The sequence below is a fragment of the Emydura macquarii genome, unplaced genomic scaffold, assembly GCF_026122565.2.
Source record: "Emydura macquarii macquarii isolate MOO-44397 ecotype Brisbane River unplaced genomic scaffold, CSIRO-AGI_Emac_v2 contig_2768, whole genome shotgun sequence".
NCBI classification, from domain to species: domain Eukaryota; kingdom Metazoa; phylum Chordata; order Testudines; family Chelidae; genus Emydura; species Emydura macquarii.
The window spans coordinates 38,662,537-38,690,217 of record NW_027132905.1 but is presented as its reverse complement, the minus strand read 5'-3'; the positions used below and the strand labels follow the sequence as shown (position 1 = coordinate 38,690,217).

The 27,681-nt window shown below is 37.6% G+C and overlaps 1 protein-coding gene across 1 annotated transcript; it reads right to left on the bottom strand.

Annotated features, from left to right (window-relative positions):
* Positions 1–168: 168 nt before the first annotated feature.
* WRAP73 (WD repeat containing, antisense to TP73) lies at positions 169–27,681 on the bottom strand. Its single transcript, XM_067567111.1, has 12 exons — positions 27,296–27,681; positions 24,009–24,161; positions 23,315–23,431; positions 12,313–12,385; positions 7,036–7,139; positions 6,409–6,495; positions 5,708–5,842; positions 5,546–5,623; positions 3,813–3,918; positions 2,663–2,788; positions 1,521–1,712; positions 169–718 (listed from the first exon to the last, which is right to left on the bottom strand). The coding sequence occupies exons 1-12, from the start codon at positions 27,362–27,364 to the stop codon at positions 609–611; spliced, it is 1,350 nt and encodes a 449-aa protein (XP_067423212.1). The 5' UTR covers positions 27,365–27,681; the 3' UTR covers positions 169–608.

Sequence of the window (27,681 nt, the reverse complement as noted above, 5' to 3'; positions counted from 1 at the left end):
TTAGCCACTTTCCACCTGAATAGCACTATAACCTGAAATCAGGATGACAGCAATAGTGATATGTACACATGCATTTCAAACTCAGTTCCAGCTCAGAATATTAGTTTAAGGGAATCTACACTTATTTAGGGTAATGCTGGGTTAATAGATTATAGCCACAATAGCAGAAGCTATCAACATGTTTATTGACATTTATACAAATGAAATAACTTCTATACACTATTTACAAACAGATGCAGTTTTAGAAAATATTTTGACACTAAAGTTCAAAATAAGATTTAAGTCCTTTACCCCTAAAACTTCATCAAATCCAGACTTGCTAGTTTCCACGATTTTACTTGCAAGATCAAAGAGAGCTCTTTTTAAATTACTGTGTCAAACACACTTCATTCAAGTAACTATCACAGTACTTCACCCAAGGGAGTCCTTTTATAGTCTCCCAAAGATAAGATTTGCTATTAATACAAAAAAACCTCTTCCTACTGAACAACAAGGGCCCGCCCATTCTTATCTGTCCCATATACATAGCAGCAGCACTTTTTCACAAAGGTCTATTTGCAAGGTAGGCTTTTCTAGCCTTTTGGGTGGGGGCTTTCCTTTATCTGCTGTTATTTTACCTCTTCTCTTTCCAAGTAGCACATCCAAAAATTATCCTTACTCAAGATTGCCATGGAGTCCCCCCTAGAGTGCCAGCAAAGTGAGAGGAGCTGGAAGTCACCTGGAAGAAATAAGTAGCAAGAAATCAAGAGTTACAATAATCCAGTTCCAGCAATCTTTTCTTAGTTGGAGTATTTTAGTAATTTCATCAGAGGCTTGGATGAACAGAATGTTATACTGTACATACCATAGTACTTGAGCTTGACCACGTAATTTTAATGCAAGTAAATACCACAAAATTGATCACTATTGCAAAGCTCCACAACCTGACACTACAGGTGGTAGTTCTTCCATGGAAGAAAATTTGAAGCCAAGATGCATGCAACAGGCTATATTTACATTTAACATGCAAATAGAGAATATATTTGTAAAACAATTAGCTAGCTAGTAGGCCAGTGCATATGCCTATTAGAATAGAGGAAAGGATAGGAACCTTAACTCTGCCTTTTCAGAGTAGATTTAAGATTCAGATTTAAGGTTAATTTTTGTGGTGCTTTTGGTATTTTAATTTTAAAGTACCTGAAAGTGTGCTAGGGACTCTACAGTTCTTATTTCAACATTTGGTATACTGGACAGTTACAGCTTCCATAAAAAATTAATTGATATGAAAGCAAAGCCTTAAAGTGCATCTATTCACATGTCAAGAAGTTACCATGCTAGGGCAATAACTGAATTTACCTGAGATGTAACCTTTGTGCTCCATTCTTCCTATAATCTCTGGAGTGTAGGGAATGTGTAACTAAGCACCAAAATCTTTGGATCACTTAAAGCAGTCAAAACATGACTATTTATCACTTTAACAGAACAATATATATATAAAACTAATCCTTCTGAGTTGCAGCAGTAGTTTTAGGCTGCCTTACCTTCCATCGGTACCTGCACCGACACACATCCTGCTGGGGACCACAGGTACACTTTGCTATTCCCAGTGCATATGGCAAGTCGAGACTGACATGGATCCCACTGGAACAACTGAACAGCACACAACTGCTCCAAGACTACGAACAGTTTCAGCTTTTGAACATCCCAGATCCAGATGGCATTAGGAATGTTATCTGTTGGAAATGGTTAGAAAACTAAAGAACAGAACACTACATACAAATGTCATTGCAATATCTCACTTAAATGGGCTTCACTATCAATAACCTATCTATACTACTGCTTGCAGCATTGGTGCAGATAAGTCTGGGCTACTAATATTGGTGATTCATAACGGGATAATGAGTTAAGTGTATTATAAGATTAAGTAATAGTGAAAAGTGACAAGTGAAGACTGCAAGTCTTCTGCACATCTTAAGTACAATACAGCAGTATAAGCTTATCCTGGCGGTATTCCTTAGTCCTCACTTTGGGGAAATTGCTGCTAGGATAAAATGAGCAATTCAGAGATGCCACTATTGGTGGGTTTTGTCATGTGAACATTTCCCAGCTAGGAACTGGATTAAGTCCCCACCCTTCTGCCAGTTTCACAAGAATGTTTTCCTTTCATTGATACCACCTTAGCACCAGAAACTATATCCTGATATACAGAGCTCCAGATCTACCAAGGTAAACTGTTACATGAAAAGTCCAGAACTCCCATAGTTATTGATAATGCAAAATTAATTACTAATGTTTTGAGAACTTCTGAAAATGTTTTTTTTGTGTCAGGAGGGGAGAAGATAGATTTTAGCTAAGATTATATATACAGTATAGCAAGTTAAGGTAAATTTGAAAATAAATTTTAGTACACGGTTCTTAATGCCAAGGTTATGATAAGTTCATGCATCTTCAGGAGCAGCAATTAATAGCAGTGCCACAGCTTAGTGGTTTATAATGCTAAAGGGTAAAGTCACTCTGTCTACAGTGCTAGCCCAATGGAGCCTCACCTAGGGACTCTAGGTGCTACCAGAATACAAATAATTCACAATTACGTAATTTACTTGTTTATTTCTAGCAGAAACAACTAGACCTAGATAATACCAAAATGGTTTCTACTTTAAAATATAACCCACTAAATACTAACCATTTTTGGTTGCCAGGAAACAGTTATCTGGACTAAATGCCAGCATTCCAATTCCTATTCTGGGATTTGCCCGATCAGCAACTGGTTTGACATACTGTAAAGAAACTGGTACCTGGGAAATGTTATCTGGAATTTGAAATAAAAGCACTTTAACAAGCAAGTCCATATGTACAAGACGGTAATATTTCTAATTTAAACAGTTAACGGTTCTCTCTGAAATTATAGGAAGATTGTAATATTTTGCACTTCTGAAAGATGTTCCATCCAAAGATCTTAAGGGTCTTTACAAATTTTGTCTTAATATACCTGAGAGATAGCATTACTCCTTTCTACAGAAGGAAAAATGGGTACACAGAAGAGGGTAAGACAAATCTCAATAGAAGCAAGATCTAACTCCGACCCATGTTTTAAAACTTGTCACATATTAACACATTTAAAGCAAGGTAGTAATGAAGTTTAACTAGTTAATGATTGTTCAGCACTATAAAAGTATTTATATGTTGTTTGACACTTCAAATATCATTAGTATTAGAGATCAAGGACTGAAAAAGTAAATGTGTTCCATTTTTTTAGTATGTCTACTGTAAGGCCCGAACTTGTTAGGTAAAAGTAATGTTCCCTTCCTGTTGTAACCACCCATTTCTCCACTTGACCACACACAAAGGCATAGCTTTTTTAAGTGTGGAAATTTCCACTGACTTGAAGCCTCCTACAGTAAGATGATCTATCTACTCTGCATCATCTGCAGCAATTAATATAATTCTAAAGTGGAAAATATCACTTTTGCATAAACTTAACCAACCAGCCAAAATCACCCTCTTCTGAGGCAAATTTTGCATAAATAAAACAACATTGTGGGTTTGTCTGTCACTTCTCCTACCCATACTCACCTCCAAAAAGTTTGCCATGCCTCTCCTGAAGCCCTTCATTGACCTTTGATATTCACCTTTAGCCCCATTTTGGAACCATCATCCTTTTTAGCTGAGGAAGACCTGTCCTTTGAGATCTCGCAATTAATTGAATAGATTTCCCTGAGCAACCTAAGCTTTGCTCCCGCCTTCAGAGGCAAAATGTGCTATAACATTGATTTACGAGGTTTAAATATTTTACATCACAGGTACTCTAAAGTGGCTCATTTTAGCTTGCTTACATTTACTCTGTGTGCTAAAGAGAGAGCTGGCCTGCGCTCTGGCTGGAGGGAAGGCAAGGCTCTCTGTTTCGACTCTTGGGGATTTCTCCACTTCCTTATACACAATCTGCACAGAAAGAGAAGACAGTTTCACTAAAGGACCTAGCAAGATTTGAACCTAGCGTGTTGAGTCCTCCCACATCTAATGCTCAAAATGAGCACTAAAGCGCATTCATTTTAAATTTACACAGTATTCCTCAATGCTCTTTGCTATTGTACACTGGGAACAGGCTGAATTGGGCAGGGAAATGCTGAATTTCAAGATCTGATGGTGCCCATATGTGAAAACTATACCTACAATCAGAAAAAGCAACTGTGTACTACAGAAATGGACAGTGCATGGAACTTCAAATAATCCAATTGTTGTCACTTGACAACTTATGTAAAAAGTCAGAACACATCCTTCCCACCCATTACCAACTGAAGGTGAATTTGGTAATATAGCTGTGCAATCTAGTACAACAGTACATAGCTTTTTTCTAATAACATGCAATATTTCATTCCATGTCATTGAGAACCATTGCAAACAAGTCATGCTAATGGAATAATGCTCAAGGAAACAGTGATGATATGCTAACTGTGTGACTAAGTTGGAGTTCCCTATCTAATTGTATCAGTAGGAGCTCTAGTCTTTCTAACGCAAAGGGACTGAGCCATTTCAATTGGTTTCTCATTCTACCTCTCAATTTTAGATTTTTATTTTTAACCCTGAATTGAAGGCTAACCAATACATTTGGGTGTTGGAGCATTCAGTCTGGCAGCCAGATTTACATCTAGAATGTAGCCTAATAGAAAGGCTTGAGTCGTATTAACCAGAAGAGAAAATAAAGAGCAATTATGAAGACAGCTACCACAGACCTAAAACTGTTTTCCAGCAAGGAGACACTTTACTTAAGCATATTCTGCATGTCAAGTTCCTTGATCATCAGTAATGATAGCTTTATATGATTTTTTTGTAAGTCTGCACACCACAAACACTGATCCTTATTCAACATATGTCAGACCTGTTCTGTCCCTTCTATTGGCTATGTAATATTATTACAACCAATGGAGATTCTCCCTCAAAAGGGCAGGGAAAGAGAGCCTGTGATTTTAAAGCAGAATATACAGTTCTCTCCCTGCTGAGAACTGTAAAAAAACTACGGCCACTGACTCTTTACATGTGCAAGGATTAAAAAACAGATTGTGACAAGCATTTACAGAAAATGCTTATTAAGTTTGCTAGATTTGCCTATACAATTGAAGACTAGATGTGATCATAAGACACTTCAAATCAAATCCAACACTATTCATACTGCAAATTGTATAGCGCTGAGATTTACAAAATTCTCATTCATGTTCAGCTCCCTAGAACTTGGTTACATCACCACATGCATACCCAGTCTGTAAACCCAACCACCACCTGTATCAGAAGATATTAGCACTTAGCAATAATTATCCATGACTCCCTCACAATGAGGAAAGAGGGATAAAGGGGAAAAAGAGAATTCACTGAAAGAAGTCAACTAAAAATGATTAATCTATTTCCTTACTTCTCAACATTTTCAATCAATTTCCTTAGCAGCATTAACAGATTAGCAAGAAAGCAGGACTTCAGTCGAAGTAAAAAACTTTTACCAATCTCTTTCAAATCCAAAGGTAGCATCAAACAAACGGCTGCTAATGATCCAGTGGGGTCCCAATTCTATACTTACTATCCTTGGGTTAGCAATGGTGGCAGGGTGTTCAAACTCTGTGATCTTCTTCCAAGTCACATGGTTCAGGATACGCACCTATTTCAAGGAAAGTGTAATAAGAGGGGATCTCTATAACTACATTTTGTAACCAACCTGAATGGGTTTAAATTCCTTTTTTACCTTTTCATCGTAGCTGCCAATTGCCAAGAACTGACTGCTGGGGCTCCAGGCAACTGATTTAATACCCAGTGACCATTCATATGCACAATATGTGGACAGCAGACGGCCATCAAGGGAGTACAGCAAGATTTTATACTGTAACACAAATTGATTTGATCTAAAGACTAGTGACATTGTTAAAAACTAATACATACAAAGTAACTCCTTTGTAAAATCATCATCTAAAAAGCACAGATGTTCAAAATGGAGAAAGATTCCCTTTTCTATATCTTATAAACTAATTCTTCAATTATTTATGTGGATAGCTACTGGGATCTTCTTCAATTTTTAAAACCAAGTTTGTAAATTAAGTTTAAAAAAAACAAACACTTATAGGAAAATAATATTTTGCACTTCTGAAAGATGTTCCATCGAAAGATCTTTCAGGTCTTTAAAAACTTTGTCTCAACATACCTATTAGATAGCATTTCTTCTTTAAGCAATGGTTTTAGACATGCATTCAGGACACCCAGCACCCATTTAAGTACAATATTACAAATTCTTAAAGCCCTCCTTTTTTTTTTTTTTTTTTTTTTTGGGGGGGGGGGAGGGGGAAGAAAGGTACGGCATGCTACATAACAGCCAGAAAAATTGACTTAATATCTGTTCAGGAGCCCTTAATTAAGTGTTCAAGATCTGAAACAATCTGTATTTTCTCATACCTCCAGACAGGTATCCCACACTGCCAACACACAGCCATTAGGAGCCCATTCAATCCCAGCTAGGTCTTGAGTTTCAGTGTCAAAATGCTTCCCAAACACAGAGAAAAGAAAACAATGAAACAATTTTAAATATTGTACTTAAAACATACAGTTGCACCTGATTTTAAAAAGTAAAATCCGTAATTAATCACATTACTTTTACACATTTAAAAAAAAAAATCACATTGTTGAGTTAGCACATCCTTTTATATGACTGCATAAAACAGAAATATTTCCTTTCCTTTTGTTATAATACACTACCTTCACTGTCTCCTTATTTTCTCCTTGCAAGCTATACAAAAATCAAGGTCTCTCGAAACAAAGTGCACTTTTATGACTGCTTCTCAAAGCATGCATTCTGTATAATACATGGCTTCCTCAGTTTTTAATAAAAAACCCACAAATTCTCTTATGTTGTAACTTGCCATTCAGATCATCATTTTGGCAAAAGCTAGTTCTGATCATGGTGTATTGGCAAGTTTAAAGTGGAGCATTAGAGTTCTTTAATTATTTAGTTATAATCTGCACTACACACAGAATACACTTTAAATCTGCGCAATAGCAGTGGAAGGCAAGGACAGGTCTTACCCTCAGTAGCTGCCAGTCACTGCATACAAAGAGGCTAATGAAGTCTTTGCAGTCACGCCTCTCTGCTAAAGCCATATAGTGACCATCCTTCGTGAAGGCTATTCCTGCCAGAGAGATTAGAGAATACAGTCCAGACCAGAAATATATATACTTGTGAAATTGGCCCTATTAAAGCACCAAAGCTGAAAACAATTACGAACCTAATCAGCTGGGAGAAAGAATTTAATCAGAAAAATTTGAATGATAATTGGGAATCGTTTAGGAACACTTTATTAGATGCCCAAAAAGCCACTATTCCACACAATCGAGGAAGGTGGTGGTACTGGTTAAGAAACTGACCTGATTTAGAGGGAGAAATGAAGGCAGCTATAAATATATATCAAATGGAAGAAAGGGTACTTAATGGTAATTAATATAATCAGAAGTTAGGAACTGTAGAACATTGATAATAGCAGCCAAAGGACACAAGGTCAAATTATGGCCAGCAGAGTTAAGGTCAATAAGGAGGAGTTTTTAAATATATTAGGCGCAAAAAGAATCCTAACAATGGCACTGGTCCATTACTAGATGGAAGTGATGGTATTATAAATATTTCTGTTCTGTATCTGGAGGAAAAACATAATATAGTCTCATCATATGAAGATAACACTCTTTCCATTCCACTAGTATATCTGGAGGATGCAACTACTAAAACAAAACTTTTTTAAAATCAGCAGATCTGGATAAAACTCTTGGATGCAAGTTAAGAGAGATGGCTGAGGAGCTCACTGGACCATTAATGTTGATTTTCAGTAAGCCTTGGCACACTGGGGAAGTTCCAGAAGACTGGAAGAAAGCTAATGTAGTGCCAATTTTTAAAAATGAGTAAATGGGATGACCTGGATGATTATAGGTTTGTCAGCCTGACATCGATCCCAGGCAAAATAATAGAGCAGCTGATAAAGGACTCTATTATTAATGGAATTAATGCAAATCAACATGGGTTTATGGAAAATAGATCCTGTCAAACAAATCTGATATCTTTGTTTGATGAGATTAAAATTTCGTTGATAAAGAGAAGTGTTGACATAATAGCCTTCTGTAAAGCATCTGATGTGGTGCTGCATAACATTGTGATTAAAAACTAGAATGATATAAAATATGGTACACATTAAATGTATTAAAAATTGACTAACTGATACATCTCAAAATGTAATTGTAAACAGGGAATGTTCATCAAGCAGGTGTGTATATTGGGGTCCCACAGGGATCAGTTCTTGATCTTATACTATTTAATGTTTTCTTCCAGGTCATGGATAAAAATCACTGATAAAGTTTGCAGATGAAACAAAAATTGGAGAAATGGTAAATAATGAAGAGGACGGGTCACTGATTGCTTGATAAACTGGGATAAGAGAGAAGGTCCTCATGGATCACTAACTGATTTAAAGATGGAAAACAAAGGATAGGAATAAATGGTCAGTTTTCATAGTGGAGAGAGAAAAATAATGAGATTCCCCAGGGAATGATCTGGAAAAGGGGATAAAAAGTGAGGTGGCAAAGTTTGCAGACAATACAAAATTACTCAGGATAGTTAAGTCCAAAGCTGATTGCAAAGAGTCACAAAGGAATCACACAAAACTGGGTGTCTGGGCAACAAAATGGCAGATGAAATTCAATGTTGATAAATACCAAGTAATGCACATAGGAAAATATCATCCCCAACTACACGTACTATGTGATGGAGTCTAAATTAGCTGTTACCATTCAAGAAAGCTTGGAGTCATCATGGATAGTTCTCTGAAAATATCCACAAAATGTGCAGCAGCAGCCAAAAAAGGGTAACAGGATGTTAGGAACCATTAGGAAAGGGATAGAAAATAAGACAGAAAATATCATAATGCCACTATATAAATCCATGGTATGGCCACAACTTGAATATTGCATGAAGTTTTGGTTGTTCCATCTCATAAAAGATATTAGAACTGGAAAAAGTACAGCAAAGGGCAACAAAAATTATTAGGAGTATGAAACAGCTTCCATATGAGAAGAGATTAAAATGACTGGGATTGCTCATTTTAGATACGAAACAACTAAAGGGGGATATGATAGAGGTCTATAAAATCATTAATGGTGTGGAGATAGTGAATAAGAAAGTATAATTTACCCCTTCACACAACACAAGAATCAGATGTCACTCAAAGAAATTAATAAGCAGCAGGTTTAAAACCAACATAAGGAAATACTTTTTCACACAACACACAGCCAACCTGTGAAATTCATTGCTAGAGGATGCTAGACCAAAAGTATAACTAGTTTCAAAAATGAATTATATAAGTTAATGAAGGATAAGTCCATCAGTAGCTATTAGCCAAGATGGTCAGGGATGCAACCCCGTGCTCTGGATGTCCCTAAACCTCTGACTGCCAGAACTTCAGACTGAATGACAGGATCACTGGACCAGTCATTAATTGCCCTATTCTGTTCATTCCCTCTGAAGCATCTGGCACGGTCCATTGACGGAAGACTGGATGCTGGGCTAGATGATCCTTTAGTCTGACCCAGTATGGCCATTTTTATGTTCTTATGTAAGCAAACTATGCATTTTAATGAGGCTAAATGTATATATCTAGGAACAAAGAAGGTAGGGCATACCTGCAGGATTGGGGCTTTGTCCTGGGAAGCAGTGACTGGAAAAGTGACTCTTAGGGTGGGATAATCAGCTAAACATGAGGTCCCATTGTGATGCTGTGGTCCAAAGAGCTAATGCGATCCTGGGATGCATAAACGGGAATCTCAAGTAAGCGTAGAGAGGTTGTTTTACCTCCATAATTGGCACTGGTGCAAGCACTGTTGGAATACAGTGTCCAGTTCTGGTGAGAGTTCAGAGACAAACCATGAGAATGAGTAAAGGATTACCAAACAGTGACAGATTCAGAGAGCTCAATCTATTTAACTTGAAGAGAAGGTTAAGGAATGACTTGACTACAGTCTGTAGGTATCTATATGGGGAACAAATATTTAATAATGGGCTCTTCAGTCTAGCAGAGAAAGAGATAACACTCCAATGGGCTGGAAGTTGAAGCTAGACAAATTCAAACTGGAAATAAGACAAAAAATGTAATGGTGAGAGTAATTAAACACTGGGTCATAACAGAGTCTCCGCCACTGACCATTTTAAATCAAGATTGGATGGTTTTCTAAAATATCTGCTCTAGAATTATTGTGGAAAACTTCTATGGCCTGCGTTATGCAGGAGGTCGACTAGATGATCACAGTGGTCCCATCTGGCCTTGGAATCAATGAAGCTATGAAAAAAGGTCAAGTGGAAAATATGTGAATTCACAGCAACAGCTTTTCATGGAAGGAGGACAGTTAAAGAGCAAGCAAAAGGAAAATAAAGATTTAACAGTTAACAATTGTTTCTTCTCTGCGATCAAAGAGTTACTTTGATTATTGTGGCAGATCTTACACATTAGATAGGTGATTCCCAAAACTATCATTTCAAAGGCATTGTAGAATTTAGCTATTCTCCAGAATCATCACATTTTACTACTTTCAGATCATAGCTACGTAACACTTCCCTTTGTTGAAAGAAAATTCACTTAGTTCAAAGAAAGGAATTAGTTAATATAAGATATACAAATTTAATGTACTTTCTGATGTCAATCCTAACAGCCCTCTTATTGTACGTACAGCATATACATTGCTTTCTGAAAAGATTATATTTTGTGAATGGCATAATCTGAGCACAGTCAGGTAGCCAAAAACTGGAGTTTTAATTTGAGTTCTGACACTCTCTCCCTTTTCCAGTTTCTTTGTCTGTAAAATGGGGATAAAAACCACTCTCCTCCTTGTGAGGATTTGTGTTTCTGAAGTGCTATATAAATGCCGAGAACTCCAAATCGTGCTGAGTGACCACATTCTTCATTTGTGTAGTGAAGCATGTTAGGCACTTCACTGAGACTTAAGCAAACAAAATCCTTATCCCAGAGCCCACAATCTAAAAACCTGTAAGTAGATGGAGCTCCCATGCTTCTCTGAAGAGCATATATACTGTACATAAGGTAGTCTTACCCCCTTCCTGGGGTTTGACCTTCATGGCAATACAACATAAATTTCAACTCAGATCTTCCTTACCAAGCCTGGCTGTACCCAGTATTTTCCCTACAGAATTTCCTCTCTTCCCACCCTAGTTCCCTTTGCTTCTGCAAGAGACATATTTCAGCCTCCTACCTTCAGTTAACAAAATACACCTGCTACAACTCAGCAGTAAATACTCAGCGCCTTCCTACATGATTCAAGCACCTTATATTAGGATGACTCAGAGGAGCCTTAAGTCTCTGTGCAGGATCCCAGAGTCTGTCAGCCTGTTATATGCATGTATATGAGGACTGAGTACACTTGCATAACAAAGAAGCAAGCAACTTATACTCCACATTTTTTGTTCTGGGTATGTGTCACAATACATTCTCTAGCTATATTTGTTAGAGAAAATACTACATCACTGGTTTCCAGCAGATTTGGCAATGGTTTTGTTCAGTGTCTTTTCTTTTTAAACTGGTGTTTGTAAGTTTGACAGGTGCATAAGCTAAATGTAATACTTCTCATTCCTAGTAAGACTGACAACTGCAGATTAGCTCCCATTGTTCACACAAACAATAGTGGTAGTGCATTTGTACTGAGCTCACTAAGACCTTGTCTATATTTGTGGGGACATGTAGGGTATACATAGCTACATGCCCAGTGTAAGGCAGGCCGTGTCCACACTTGTCACTGTGGTGTGTAGCTAGACTCCAGCAGCAGGGAGGCAGCAGAGAGCTGCTGGAGCCTTTCCTCTCTGCCTCCCCCCTGCCAGAGCTTCTCCCCACTGCTGGAGCCTTTCAATGAGATGGAGAAAGGCTCTGGCAGCTGGACATTACATTGCTAAAAATAACAGTGTAGATGTGGGAGGCGCTACGTGGGCATGTAGAGAAACGTGCAGAATATATACTATAAGGTTCAGGTGTGTAGGTAACTACTCACCTAAGTTGTGCCTCACTGTCTACTTTGCTTTTTATACCTGTGCTAGCTGGGTGTGCAATATCTGTAATCTACATGCCACTGAAAGGACAGACATACAGTACCTTAAATAAGAGAAGTTCCTCCCCCTTCCCCAGGCTGATCTGCAAGCATCAGCTGAAAGGTACTTGAATGCATCCTGACCATAAACATATGCTTGATCATTATATGTATATTCCTTTTTCCTTTATTGCCATATTAAAAGTACCCTTCCTATCTTAGGTTTGATATACTCACCGTGCTGACAAGCTTTGGGATACTTGATATAAGACACAGATTTTGTACACAAGGACCAGACAGTTATCCGCAGCTGTTGGAAAGTGAAAGAGATAGGGAAATATTTCTTTAACTTTGCAGATGAAAAAAGTGTACAAAGAATCTAATTCAACACTAAACTAGATCATTGTACTTTTTGTACTGGGAGGGTCTCGAATTAAAACGAACTGGACATGGAACCAAAAACTTTTCTAACAAAACTTTTCCACTTAAAACATATTTTCCTAACTGCAATCTAATATAGAGTCACTACGTTTTATTAAAAAACCTAACAAATGTATTTGTTACATATTAGATATTTTAATAACTGATCAAGTTAAAAACAGCTTCAAAATTAACAAACCTAGCTCTCCTATTTTAGTTAAATTGTTTTCAGGTGTAGTTTATATGGAAGTCATTATACAAAATCAAGTTGCATTGTACTATAGTATACAGAATTACCCAGGACATGTGGAGATTGGCACCCCCATTCACCCAAAGGCTGGAAATTCCAACAAAGCATCACACCCAGCCCTCTTCCAGACTTGTATCCAATATGCTGCTTTACCTTGAAGGTTTTCAGTTTTATTTTAAAAGGAGACGTGGCATCCAAACTGGTCCAGAACTCTGGCACCAGAAGCCTGGGCTATATGTAGAGCGCTTAATAAGAGATCAGGTTATTAAAAATGCAAGTGAATTTAGGAGCTGCAACAAACTAGATCACTAATCCTACACTTTGGAAGTATGGCCTAGATCCTCAAAGATATTTTAAGCTCCTACATTCCACTGAAATCAACCCTTTATGGATCTGGACCAATGTAATTAACCTTAATGTGAAAGACTTTATACAACACTGAACCTACATATGTGTGCTGCAATATTTATGCAAAAAGAGAGCATTTATAGTCACTACAGTTTAGCTTTATCCTTTCATTTATTTATTTTTGTGGGTTTAACTAAGGATATTTGTGAGCTCTGATTGCTAGGAATGTTAGGTTCCCACAAATACAAAATCCCTACCTTTCAGTTGATGATGATATTTATTCCAATTTAGTAATGGAAGCACATAGCAATACAGTGTTGATAAGATGTATAAAAGAAGCAGAAAGTTAACATGGCCAACAATACTTTATTAAAATTTACATTAAGAATTATTAAATGCTGACAGCAGTGTAAGAGCTAGCATCACAATTGCCAATGTGTTATAGGAAGTCATTTTCACCCAGATCTATGTGATTTGTAAACCATTACATGAATCTGGAAGAATGTGAAATACACAGGCAAGAGGTGAGAAATTCTTCTTAGTGAATGATATGAGAATGGGAAACAGCGTGTCAACTTAAAAGAGTGAAATGCTTGGGATGAGATTACTAATTACTGACTCTTCACTGTATTTTTCAGTTTAAAAAAATCAAGACCTGAGCTAACCAATTTTCATTATTCTTTCCCCTTTCTTAACCACAGAAACAGAAAAAAGTGACATGTTATACAACTTTTGGAAGGACTTGATTTTCTAAAGAATCAACATAAGCCATACAAAATAAACCATTTACATGGTGTTTGGGTATTTTTGGAGACTCATGCATCTGTAGAATGCAGGAACTACACAGGAGGCAGTCAGCTGCAAAACAGGCCTCTCCACAGCAGGTCAAGGTCACAGCCTGTATTACAGAAGCTCTGCATTACCATCTGCAGATTATTCAATTAAAAACAAATACTTAATCTACCATAGCAACAGCAGCAACACCAGACATGTCTTCATCAACATGTCCGGTGAACCTTTGCATTTATATTTGGAGAGAGGAATGTTTTCCAATATAATTTTTTCTAGCTTTTTCAATATTTTGTTATAACAAGGGGATACTATAAGAAAGTGACAGGTACAGTACAGTACTGTAGGGCACCAAGAAATCTTACAACCAATAGCAAAGTAGGCCTAGTACAGTGTTTAACCACATCACTCTACGTATTGATTTTAATCTTTCCACTAAGCAAAGGGGTGGGGGGAACCTAGAATATATAATGGCAACATCTATAGTTACATTAGATGGTCTATAATGGTGGCTCTCAACCTTTCCAGACTACCTCTCTTTCAGGAGTCTGATTGGTTTTGCATACCCCAAATTTCACCTCACTTAAAAACTACTTGCTTACAAAATCAGACACAAAAATATCACAGCACGCTATTACTGAAAAATTGCTTACCTTCTAATTTTTACCATATAATTATAAATCAATTGGAATATAATTATACTTGCATTTCAGTGTATAGTATATAGAGCAGTAGAAACAAGTCATTGTCTGTGTGAAAGTTTAGTATGTATTGACTTCGCTAGTGCTTTCTACATAGCCTGTTGTAAAACTAGAAAAATATCTAGATGAGTTGATGTACCCCCTGGAAGACTTCTGCATAGCCTTAGGGGTACGCATACTCCTGTTTGAGAACAACTGGTCTTTAACAATCCTGAAGCTATAGGAAGTATCTCCCTACAAGACATAAACCAACCACTTCCAGAGTTAGGGAGAGCTTCCATCATGGTCAGTTTATTTTGTACTCGTCCATGATAGGAATTTGTGCAACTTCCTCTGAAGCATCTGGTACTGAACACCATTGGAGATGGGATTTCAAGCTGAACAGACCACTAGTCTAATCGGCTGTGGCGTTTTTTTGTGTTTCTACAGCAATTTTTGTAGACATCTCTCATTTCACTAGAATGTATTTTCTTGCCACCAAGACAGATTCTGCACTTGACCTCCTGGTTGTGGCCACTGTCACAACTTGTACCTGGAGCAAACTATAAACTTTAGTGCTGCCTCCCCCCACCGCCTCCACTCACGTCCTCACTGAAGTGTTTAAATTCCTCTTCAAAGAATCCTGCTAAATGTCACCTCCACAGAGAAGCATCAGGAGAGGCCTAAAGCAAAAGGACTAACGCTGTCTTTTTTTAATATACCAAACTCTACATACAGCACCACAAGATGCTTCATATGAAGAATAAATCTAAAGAGCAAAGAAAGCTTGTAAAGAGATTTAAAGACGTTGCTCATAAGTTGACCCAGCATTTCTAGATAGCAAGAAATAATACAACCAATTAGGCCCCCAAGCCTCTTTTATGTCAAGCAAAAAGAAAGAAAAAGTACAGGAGGCAGTGGTGGACATGATTAGTGCTAATTTGAAGAGTATATAATATAGTAATTTCACCAGGAATCCACTAGACTGACCTTTGATGATCAATTTTTATGTCCAGCAATTTTATTGTTGACTTCCAGACATGCAAAAATACATTAGGCTGCTCCTGATACAAGATTTATTTTAAAAATACCAACACAATGCCTACTCACGTTTTTCTACTACAGCAACTGCAATAGTGACATGCTGCTTGCCCCTATTAATTGCACTGTTAATTGTACTTGCCTCTGTTCCTCCCTTAATCCAATCCAGAATCTCTTTCTCTCACACACACACACACACACACACACACACACACACACACACACACACACACACACACACACACACACACACACACACCATACAAGCTTAGCAGCTGCAAGCTTTGAATGTTAAATTCTGGGTTATAGTCAAGCTTCCAAGTTTATAACTGAAATACTGACTTGGCCTCCTGACCAAGTATCTACTGGCTATGGAAGAGTCATAGAGTTTAATGCCAGAAGGGACTAATTCATCTAGTCTGACTTCCTGTATATCACAAACCATCAACAGCACCCAGCAACCACACACTAAACCCAACAATTGAAATTAGACTAAAGTATTACAGCCCACAGGAGACTCAATATGTGCCACAGGAAGAGCATAGGTGGGACCAAGGTGTTCAGTGCCTGAGTCCCCAGCATTGGCACTATACACCTGATGTCCTCCTGGCCTTTTCTGCACATGAACTGTCTTGGCCCTTCAGTATAGGGCAAATCCCTGCTGCTTGAGTCAAGCCCAAGTACACAGGTCAGGTGAACTCCACGAGAGTAGGAGAAAGCAAGCCTCCCCACAGGCTGCAGCTCTTCTTCAGCCTCTACTCCATGAGGGAAACTACCCTATCTCTGCTCTGCCTTCTACAGCAGCGCAGAATGAACCCCACATCAGTGCCCAACACCCTGTCTTCTCATGCAGCAGGACCACACCAGTTCCACTGCACAGGAAGGGTTGCAATGCCCCACTAGCTAACGTTGCTTGGACACCATATGACACTCAGTTTGGAATAAATAAGCAAATGATGTACACAATTTATTATTCAAACCAAGAACTTTCCTGGCTTTTGTATTGTTTGGTAGCTTCTAAGCTTAAAAAAAAATACATGCGGAGAAATATATGAAAACCAAAAACTCACAAAAGGTATAGCAAGATAAGCATGGTTACAGACAGGAAAAGTGATTAAAATAAAGCTATAACATGTTGGGATTACATTTTTAATCAGATTGTTCTGAAAACACCTATGAAGCATATATAGTCAGAAAAAAGGTACCATTTTTCTTCAATATTTTCTCCAATACACTTACTATTCACTATTGCAGAGAAACCTATACAGGAGAGCATGATCTTTATTATACATTTCCAATCTTAAAATAGCTTAAAAGTATCCAAAATTGTACTGGGTACAATTCTTCTTTATATTTATTAGAATACCCCCTTCATTTTGTCAGTCCCTGGAAAAGCCATTTATGACAAATTTCACTATAAAGTTCTATTAAATATCTTTATTTTACTACTATAGCCTGTGCTCATTGTGTGTACACTCAGAGCATGTTTTAATATTACTGCACATATTTCTACGTATCTCATCTGTATGTGACTCATTTATAATGAATAAATAAAAATAGGCATTATGATATTGCTGATTTTGACATGTTCAGGCTGTACATGGATCACAAGTCTGTAACCAATTGTTACAAAAAGATACTTTTATAAAAGAAATACCAGACTAACTGAAGGTCTTATAGTGGGCACCCAGGCTTTTTGGATATGCAAAGCACATCTATTCAGCCTCTTAAGGCACTTGTAAAGAGAAGGTACCTGTAATAACCCGCAGGATCTCCTGTCCTGCTCAGATGTGTCACTTGAGGAGCAACTGTGATCTCGTACAATAAGCACATGGCTGGAAGTCAGGAGACCTGAGAATCACTGATATCCTTAACAAATCACATAGACCAACATTTTCAAATGTGGGTGCCTAACATAAGTGGCCTGATTTTCCAAGTTAAGTGCCTAAAGTTTGAAGATATTGTTCTTACTCTTTCTGACTCATCCCACCTGTAGAATAGGAAGACTGTTTCCCAAACTTTGAGAAGTACTTTGAAATCTATGGATGAAATGCAGAGTATAGTTATATTGTGTACATTTCATTGTCAACATGTAATTAGTCCCATGGAGACGAAAGCCTTCATATTCCCAACGGTAGCAGCCACATTTATCCACATACTTGCCCTAACCCTCTATGCAAACTAGCACAAGAAAGATTGTTTTCACTGGTAGCAGAGGCAAAGAAGGGATGAAAGAAAGTACAATGCTTCCTGCATGTGAAAAAAGGTAAAACAGAGTTTAACAAATGAATTTTCTGTGACAAAAAATGGCCATTTTTGCTGCAGGGAAAAACTGATTTTGGCTGATTTGATCAGAGGCAAGCATTTCTTTACTGATCATCCCAAGAAGTTCTCTCTTCAGTGTAGATGACTGGATTGAGTGAATTGTCAAACTCAAATCCTAACGGTAATGGTGTCCAAGAAGTGATCAGCTGTTGTTTTGCAGTGGAAAAACAAACCAAAAGCAGCAGCATTTTAAAATAGCCTAAAAACAGCTGAGAATAAAATAGTATTTAGATGGTAACATGATAAACAGTCTCCAGTGCTGGGTTAGAGACTTCAACCCAACTTTGACAGCTTTAGGCAGGTGTGAGACTAACAATTTTCACTAGACAAAAACACACTTTTAAACAAACCTGCATCTCAAGTAACTGTCAACTTTTGTCCCAGACTTGACTGGGTCACAAGGCCTCCTTACATAGCTGCGTCTGTCAGCACAGGATTTCAGAGGATTATTCAGGACACATTCCTTGACAGAAAGTATGTTTCAACCAATATAGCCATTTACAATTACTAAGGATTAGCTCCGATATACACAAGAGCACACTTCTTTAAACTGTGGCTGTAATTTACAACAGGTTCACTGGTGTCTTAACCGCCCTGACTGAGCTAGAAAATGCAGAAATATACAGTTCATAAATAATTATTTCTAGTGGAAATATTGGATGAACTCCTTATATTCTAGCTGAGTTCTCTCTTCAAAATACAGAGACTCCCACACTGTGCAACATGCAGACAGAAGGACATCATCATAAAATGAAAGATATCTGGCAAAGTATCTTCTTTCCCATTGGAAAATGCTACCAGGCTGTTATACTTATACAGCAATAGTACAAGTTATCTTGAAAGTGCAATTCTGCTCTGAAAATTGACTATGAAAAAATTGTCACTTCACTATATGGATCTGAACCAACACCCAGTTCAGAGTTCTAACTGTTTACTGTAACAGGTAAGGTGTGTGTGTCTTATATTTGTATTTTGTAGTAGGGATAAAAAGTAACTACAGGAGACTGAACTGATTTCTATTCCACTTCTTGAGTCAACAGAATTATAAACTAAGATTTCTAAATGAGCCAGAAAGAACCCAGCTTGGTTTTCAATTCCTGGCTCAGTTTGCAGAGCTCGTAGTTAGAAGTACATCTTTTAGGTTTTAAATTAAACTGGAGTGATCTGGAGTCACTGAAACAGAAACATACAACCCCACAATGCCATTAAGAGAATCACTTTTCATACTCTAATCACACTTTAAGGATGCTAAAAGCATCAACATTTTGAAATCAGTTCAATACACCCTGAATGATAAAAATCAAACTGCAAACTTTGCAAGTACCCAGTCCTTATTTTGGTCTAGTTACTTTGCTCTGTGTGTGTGACACAAAGGGGAAATTTTAGTTAAACAAAGTTGTAAGTGACTGAAAGCACTTGTGGATATGATGGTAGACCCTAATAGAGGTTACACCTTTTATATCATCACAGTCTGCAGTATCCTAGCTGCTTGGACAATTTACAGGAGGACTGTCTGACTAAAACACACACACACACACACACACACACCACAATCCTCCTAGAAATGCAAGCTAGAGGAGCAAGCCTGAAAGCTCCTCACTTCTGAAGGGGGCTTGCAGGATTCAGCCCTGCATATCTATCTTGTTTTGTCACTTCTCATCTATTTTTTTTTTCAAATTCTGGTGCTGTTCTATTAAGTGTTATACCACATGTGACCAGGTATGGTTATTGGATTTTTTTGTTTTGTTTTTTAAATTAAAAAGATAGTACATGCAAAACCTACTTTGTTAATTCAGCATTAAGATCACATTTAAATAAATAAAAAACAAAATCAGGAATGCGGTAGAGTTCTCTTAGGAACTTTTAACTCTCACACATACATACTACTAAATGTAACAAATACCCAAAGACTATGCAACTTGTATAAATTAATGTTTCTATGAAGACCATAACTACTGCATTCCTTGACTTCTTGTTTAAGTGTAACCACAACAGTTTTTGTATACATCATATTCTCACAAACATTATCATTTTTCATCTCTTATATAGCTGGTTCTTTACCCAAGTTATAAATGGTACATCAAATGATATCCCTTGTTAACACATTCCTTATTTATTCAAAAGAGTACTCAATGATTTGTAATCCTAATTATTTTACTGCTTCACACCATTCAAAAACTGAAAACAGTGCTTATACTTTATTGCTTAAAAGTAAGTGCCTATAATTTTATTTAACTATTTGGTATCAATGCTACTTTTAAATGTTTGATGGAAATAGTCTCTTTTGCTGTTATGTGGAATGAGGAATAGTGGCTGATGCTGGATTCAATGGACCAAATTCTATGTTCAAAAAGTTACTGACCCTGATTAATGTTTTCCAAGAGATTTAGTCAATAAAGTATGGGCTCAATGCAACTAAAGACCAAGGAGCAAGGAGAAGACACACAAAAGAAAATACATAGTTTTTAAAAGCAAGTTAGGGATTTTATACTCAACTTCTTTTAAACTAAATATACCATAACTACCACCATACAAACTATAATACAGGACAATGCGGGGCAATACTCAGCAAAAAAATAAAATACAAGGACAGGAACAACACTTTTCTATACACCATCTCCAGTAAGTTTGTGTCACTGGGTTGAACTGTGTACTATTCTGCATATTTTGATTGCATCACTTGTGTGAAGTGTTAGATGCTATCTGTAGGATTTTGCATAACTGCATGTTGTGCCATAATGTTTGGTCTCAGATATATGGTGTTGAAGGATTCTCATTTGCAATAAAACAAGTTTAAACTGAAACATTTTCAGATTTGCATTGATCTTAGATACATACAGCATAATGTTGTGTGTCTTAAAAGGTAGCCACTACTAAGTTTGCACACTCATGAGCAGTGATGGACTTTAAAGTATTCATGGAAAAGTCTCCCATATATTTTAAGTTAGACACTGGCTTCCTGCATGCAAATCAGATCAGAAAAATCAGTGTTATGTTGTTTATAATTCATATACCGTACAGAGCACCCACTATAAAAATAACTCATATGCAGTTTAGTTATAGAAAGTTATAAATCACACAGGTAGCTAAAAACCAAGTATCATAATCACACCTTTTTTTTTTTTTTTTTTTACTTTGTAGTAGGTGTATGAACAACTATTAATGAACTTATTTTGGAGCTCACATGATGACCTGAAGAATTACAAGTATAAGTCATAATTAGTTGGTGCTATATGAAAATGTCAGACTACCAAATCTGAGCAGTATGGGTTAACACAAAACCTTTAAATGATCCCTGAACTTGATAATGTACATAATGCCATGATATTAAGTATCTTGATAGTTCCTGTCTCAAACACTGTCTGTCCCAGTAGACTATGGATTTAGTGTAGTAGAGAGTAAACACAACACAGACACCAGCATAACCCAAGCAGCTGTCTGACACAAGTTAATTTAGCAACCTGTTTACAGCTGGAGAGAAAACCTATCCCAACACAGATGCCAACTTGGCAAAGTCTTAAATGAAATCCTGTAGGGTCAAACTGAGTTCCGATGGGTGGTAATAAATACTCACTAGTCCACCCACACATGCACGTGCCATTATGAACCTACTTGTAGCATGCAGCAGCAAGAGCCAGCCAGAGTGTTGGTTACTCAAACTACAACAATCCTGCCTGACTATTAGACATACGTCTGTCTTTAGTTTGAACAACTGGACTCATTTTTGTCCCCACCAAGACAATCAATATTGGGAAAACTCATTCCTGGAATCACTACCTATAGTCACCACAATGCCCTGAGAAAAGAAAGGAAGTGCTGACGTATACTCAGAAACCTGTCCTCTCTCTCTCTCTCTTGCTCTCCACCTGACACCAAAAACTCCTATGTGAAACTCATTTAAAAATCCCAGTGTGTGTGTCATGAAATATTTTCTGACTGTATTCAATTTCACTCTCACACTCACTCAGAAACGTTAGCATTCAAGACTCACATTAACTCTCTACTGTCCATACACACAACAAAACATTCCTCTCATAGCCACATCAAAGATACCAACTCCGATATTCTGCTCTCCCTGCCAGCACAGGGCTTCTCCCATTGATAATGGGAATTTCACAAATGTAAAAAGAGCAGGATATAGAAATCAAGGTCCATGGTGTAGAAGAGAGGAAAATTCACTTCTCCAAAGTCATTTTCTCACCTTGAGAAAGTACTTTACCTGTAAAACTAACACTCATATCCAGCGAGGTAAAATTTCCATAAGCATTAAAGAATTTTGCAGCAAACAGATACTATGAAATGGTTGGATTAAAAAGTGAATTTAGTGTTGGTGAAAGTTACCGGTGTGACCGCTCTGGCGTCTGATGTCCTATGTTTATTCACACAGAACAGGTCCAGTGGCAAGACAAATTTACTGTATTTAGTTCTTAGCTTCTTTTCACTATTAATATTACTGCTCTGAGCCCTGATCAAATCAGATAGTTCGGAAAACACCTGTGAAACTCCTCCTATTGTTTTCAATGAGTTCTGAACCAGGCTCATACTGACCAAACTCCCAATGTCATATCTTGATTAGAATTCCAAACTAAGGCCCTTATCCTGCAAGCACTAGCACATGTGCTTAATTTTAGTCCTGCAAGAAGTTCCACTAAAATCAATAAGACTAATCACATGAGTAAAGTTAAGCATATGTGGAAATGTCTGCAGGTCAGGTTCTAAGTCTCAGAAGTAATTTATCTAAGCAGCATTGCCTTATTTTTATTTAAAAGGTCAGTCTTACTTAAAAATCATGCTATAAACTTATATTATCAGATCATATTAAATTACTAAAACAGAAATTTTTAAAATATAGTTTATTTATTGCTTTTCATGTTTATGCTTACTTTTTGCATCCCTCATCTTGGATAATGAAAATCAGTTAGGTTACTATCACTTCCAGACTCTTAATACCTTAGAGGAGGAAATCTGTTTAAAACAACTATTTCCATTAGTGTTATAGAAACATTTACATTCACAGATTTTCGAAAAGTGTGTGTGTGTGGTGTGTGTGTGTGTGCGCGGGGGGGGGGGGGGGGGGGGGGGGTGGTTGTTTTTTGCCCAAATCTGAGTTTTGGGTCACATTTATCATCTTTTTTTAAAATGCATAATTTCACTTAAAAAGGCATAAATGTTCCATATTCCACCTTTTCATCAAAAACTAGGAGAGCAAACTATAAAAGAACTAAGCAGTGATTAAGCAGAACTGATCTAAAATGAGAAAAAATGTACACAGTGTATACATCGATTAATAGAACACTACAGCTTTAAGAGCTTTGGGCTATTTTAGGAGTCATGTGCAGACAGTAATATTTGATAATCTAGAGAACAATCATGACTTCACGCTTACGTGAAACTCGGTTGTATTGAGAATATGACGACCATCTGGACTCCAGCACGAAGCCACCAATCCTGCTGACCCTTCATCAATCTTGCAGTGCCAGTCTGGCTGCTCCAAGGACCAGACCTAGGTCAGAGAGACTAGACAATCAGTGCAGCAAACTGAATAGTACATCAAAACCGCCTCTCCTCACAGAACCACACTACAGATAAGAAAGAAAATTCCATCTACACATAACCACAGAGGCCAGGAAACTTTTGAAAGCCTTTGGTCATGAAGGACTGGCGCTGGATCCCATTACAAAAGTAAGCCATACATCTCTGTGCATTAACACAAGTCAAAGAATATATTCTTCTGTCATGTTTTTGAATAACCATCCTTCTTAAAGCTTTTGCTCCCTTTAAGAAAAGTCTGCATGTATTTCTTTCTTTCTGAATAACAGATATGAGATACTCTGTAGCAGTTTTTGTTTTTATAAATTTGCTCCAAGTGTTTTTATTCTGAGGTTATTTGTCTTCAGACCAACAAAGTTTTAATCAAGGTTATAACAAACAGTAGCAACCTCAGCTTTTTTCAAAAGATGTGTTATTAATCACAGTGTCGGTTACTTTGGTAAGGACACTCAATTAGTGCTTGACATTAGAAGTTCTCAGTTCAGCAGTTAGTAAAAAGAAACCATATGCCATGCTATATCTGTGCTTACCTGAACAATCCCTCGTTTGTACATGGCACATAATATAAAGAGAGAGTCCGATGACCACTCTATGTACTGGATCTGATCCAGGCAAGTGTACAGTTGAAGGATTTGAAGGTTGTTCACATCTCGAACTATCAAACGGTACTGCACACATGAAGCCTAAATGGAAACAAAAATAAACTGCTTAGCTGATGCACTCATATTAGAGTTTTTAACTAAGACTTAAGAGTGCCAGGACTTCTGCTGCATCATTCACCCTGATCTAGAGTTTATTTGTTTTCGATGCACCAGGATTCACACCTTTTGATTTGTAGGTTTATTACGAGATACACTATCAACTGGAAAAGAATGTGAAAAGAGATTAATCCAAAGCAAATGTTAAAAAAAATAGATGGTTTTAATGTAAGAGCTTACAAAACTCACCTATAAATGTGTTCAAGGCTGAAGGATGGCAATGTTTGGTTTTAGGCTTTTTTTTTTTTTTTTTTATTATTTCAAAAGGCACTAAATTTGTATTACATGTAAAAGATTTATAGAATCATTTTTAGGTATCAAGAGTACAAAAACCTTTTCAAACATTTCTAACACAAAACCATTTTTGTTTTTTTTAAGCTGACACAATCAACTTGAATCTAGTAAATTTTTAAAATGAGTTAAAGTAGTTTCAGATATTGCACAACCCTGACTCGTCCCAGCCAATTTTTGTGGTTTTACATTCAAATTTTCTTATTTTAAAATGTTTATTCTCTCTCTCATTTTGCTAAGCACTTAAAACACAGGAAACCGACTATAGAGAAAGCATCATCAAGTAAACAAACAGAGTAAAAAGGGGCAAGCTATTATAATGAGACTAGTCATAATAATTAAGCAGCTGCTTAAGTATTTTCAGGACTAGGGCTTAAATAAGTAAGGGAAAATACCTATTTGTTCCATTAGGATTTTATACCTCAGTTACACATACTTTTGAAAGTATTTTTCATCTATTTAATATTTTCATTTTAATGCAAAATTGGCTACGGCCTCATTCTGGACTAAGTCAATAACAAGTGATAACACACATGTAAGCAATTGCACAACAGACAGCTTCAGGGAGCAGCAGGGTCAGGACCTCAAGATTTTAAATAGTGTCTTCTTAAAACAATACAGACAACGGACCTAAGCTTTGCAATTTTTTGTGTTTTGACTTAAAATTGACTAAACCAGTGCATTAGAAACATTTGGAATTTTTAATTTAATTAAAACATTAAGGGCCAAATCTTGGTCCCACTGAAGTCACTGGGGAAAAGTCTGACCCTGAAAATTCAATTTTAGGGCTGAGATCTTGTCTGACAATCAGTTCAAAGTGAAGTTTTTTGTCATGAAGAAATTGATCACCAGTGGGTGTCACTACAATACTTAATATGACATCTTTACAGTCAATATAACATCTTTACAGAACAAAACAGAAGTGAAAACTTGATAAGTTTATATATTGCAACTATAATTGTTTTGCTAAAACTAATTCTTTAAAAAAGGTTACTTGTGCTTTTTTATCACCTGCAGTATAGAAAATAGATCACAAAGTATGGAGATTTGATTGAAAAATACTAAGTGATATGGTATTTGTCTTTTCCCTCAGGTATACGATTATGGTAGCACCCAGAGGCCCCAACTGAGATCAGGGCCCTGTTGTGCTAAGCACGGTACAGCAGTCCCTACCCCAAAGAATTTACAATCTATCTAGACAAGGCAGAAAGTCAGGAGAGGGGAGAGAGATGAAGTCACTTCCCCAACATCAGGAAGCGGGTTAGTGATAGAGCTGGGAACAGAACGCAGGTCTCCTGACTCAGGGCAGTGACCTAGCCGCTGCATCACAATGCCTTTCTCTGTAAAATGGTGGCTTTTAAAATTCATTTGAACAATACCTTTTATGGATTCTTCCTACTGCTAAACTTATGGCTAATTCTTACACAAAGAAAAACAAGGGAGTGTTCCCCCCCAATAATTATTTCCTCTCAACACAAAAGTCAGCTTCTTCAAAAGCACCAAGGCCAAAAAATATAGGATGTTTCTGTATTTGTTGTGGGGTTTTTTTTTGTAACAACGACAATCAGACTTTCACAATGAATAAGACACTGTAAGGTATGTGAAGTGTCACTTTTCATTAACAAAATCCACACAATATTAATGGCAGTAAGCATACCCTTTTCTCCCCCCACCTTTTTTTGTTGACTGACGTAGGGCTAAAGAACATTACAACAGTTTAATCTTAAGGACCAATTTTCTATACAATATTTTGATTACACATTAAAAATGTTATTAACAGCAGTATCAAAGCTGGTTCATGTCTCTTGTTGTTCTGTTATATACACTGGGAATAAGAACAGCTGATAAATCCAAATTTCACTAAAGACTGAAATAGTCTTATTGGGAAACTAAAAAGGTTAGTAAAGTCTCTTAATAAATAAATGGTTGACAGAAATGTAAAATTTCCCAGAAAGATTAAATTGCATTTTTGCTAGTAAAGTCTTGAATTTTGTGATCAATATTAACGTTGCTTTTGAATGTGTTTGATGTGTCTCAATAATTATACTAATTATGAATTATTTCTGTATGTAATTTTAATGCAAAAATGTTGACAAAAATGTACCACTAGTTAGGAACATCAGTACACAATCATTACCTTTAGAATAAAGGTGTGTTCATTAAAATAAAACGTCGTATTTTAAAGATGTTTACTATTTGATATAACAATTTCATTTTACATTGCAAGACCCCCTGTTTTCTGCCCTGATGACAGATCCTCTAGACACAAGTAATCTCAGTTTCACTTATGCTTTGTTTTGGATATATTTTAAAATGAGTCACACATTTGCAGTGAATACATTTTGGCTAAAAGGTCACTAACCCACATGCATCTACAAATTGTTCCTCACTTTAGGGATACGTTTCCTGTCAGTTCAACTGATTCTACATGAGGATGTAATGGGAAAGGTTCTTTAGTGGCTCAAAACCCACAGTGCCATTGTTCTGAGAATGCAGCAAAGGCCAGATCCTCCAGAACACAAGCCAGGAGTCCAGGGGCACTGCCTGACACCCAGCCCCCTACATTTCAGAGAATCAGATGCTTTGGGAATGGGAAGCAACCTGAACAACTGTGTGAGGGCCCTGCGTTTTTGTTAAGGTGCAGCTCAGCTGGCCCAGGGACCTGCAGAAACGAGGCAAGTCCCCGCAGAGCCCTGGCTGTACCCTCCCCCACGTCCCGTTTGTCTGCGGGTCTCTCTTGCCAACCGCAGAGCAGCAGGGCCACTCACCAGGTACTTCCCGTCCGGCGAGAATTTGCACAGCAGGCTGGAGAGCTTAAACACCTCCGAAAAATTCATGGCGGGCTCCAGAGAACAGCCACGGGGAGTTGTTAACGGACGGGGTGCACGGTCCCCAAGGGCAGCGGCCAGCCGGTGTCACCCAGCTTGGGGGAGGGGGCAGGGCCAAGCCGGTGTCACCCAGACCTGGGGGTGGGCTGGTGGGGGCAGCCAGGCCCCAGCGCGGCCTACTCAGTTTCCCTGACAACGCGGCCTGCCACAGAACCGCAGCCGGGGACCCGAGCCCACGACTCTGAATTTAAGTGTGGCGGGGAGGCGCGTACGCCCAGCCCGATTCAAACTCGCCCGCTCCCCGCTCCTCCTGGCCGCCGGCTCCA

Coding starts and splice junctions, on each gene's coding strand:
- WRAP73 (XM_067567111.1), bottom strand. CDS start 27,364: ATGAATTTTTCGGAGGTGTTTAAGCTCTCCAGCCTGCTGTGCAAATTC. Junction 12,386..23,314: donor TCAATACAACCGAGTTTCAC/GTAAGCGTGAAG, acceptor ACTTTCCAACAG/CTGCGGATAACTGTCTGGTC. Junction 5,843..6,408: donor TGTGGGATACCTGTCTGGAG/GTATGAGAAAAT, acceptor TTTGTGTTACAG/TATAAAATCTTGCTGTACTC.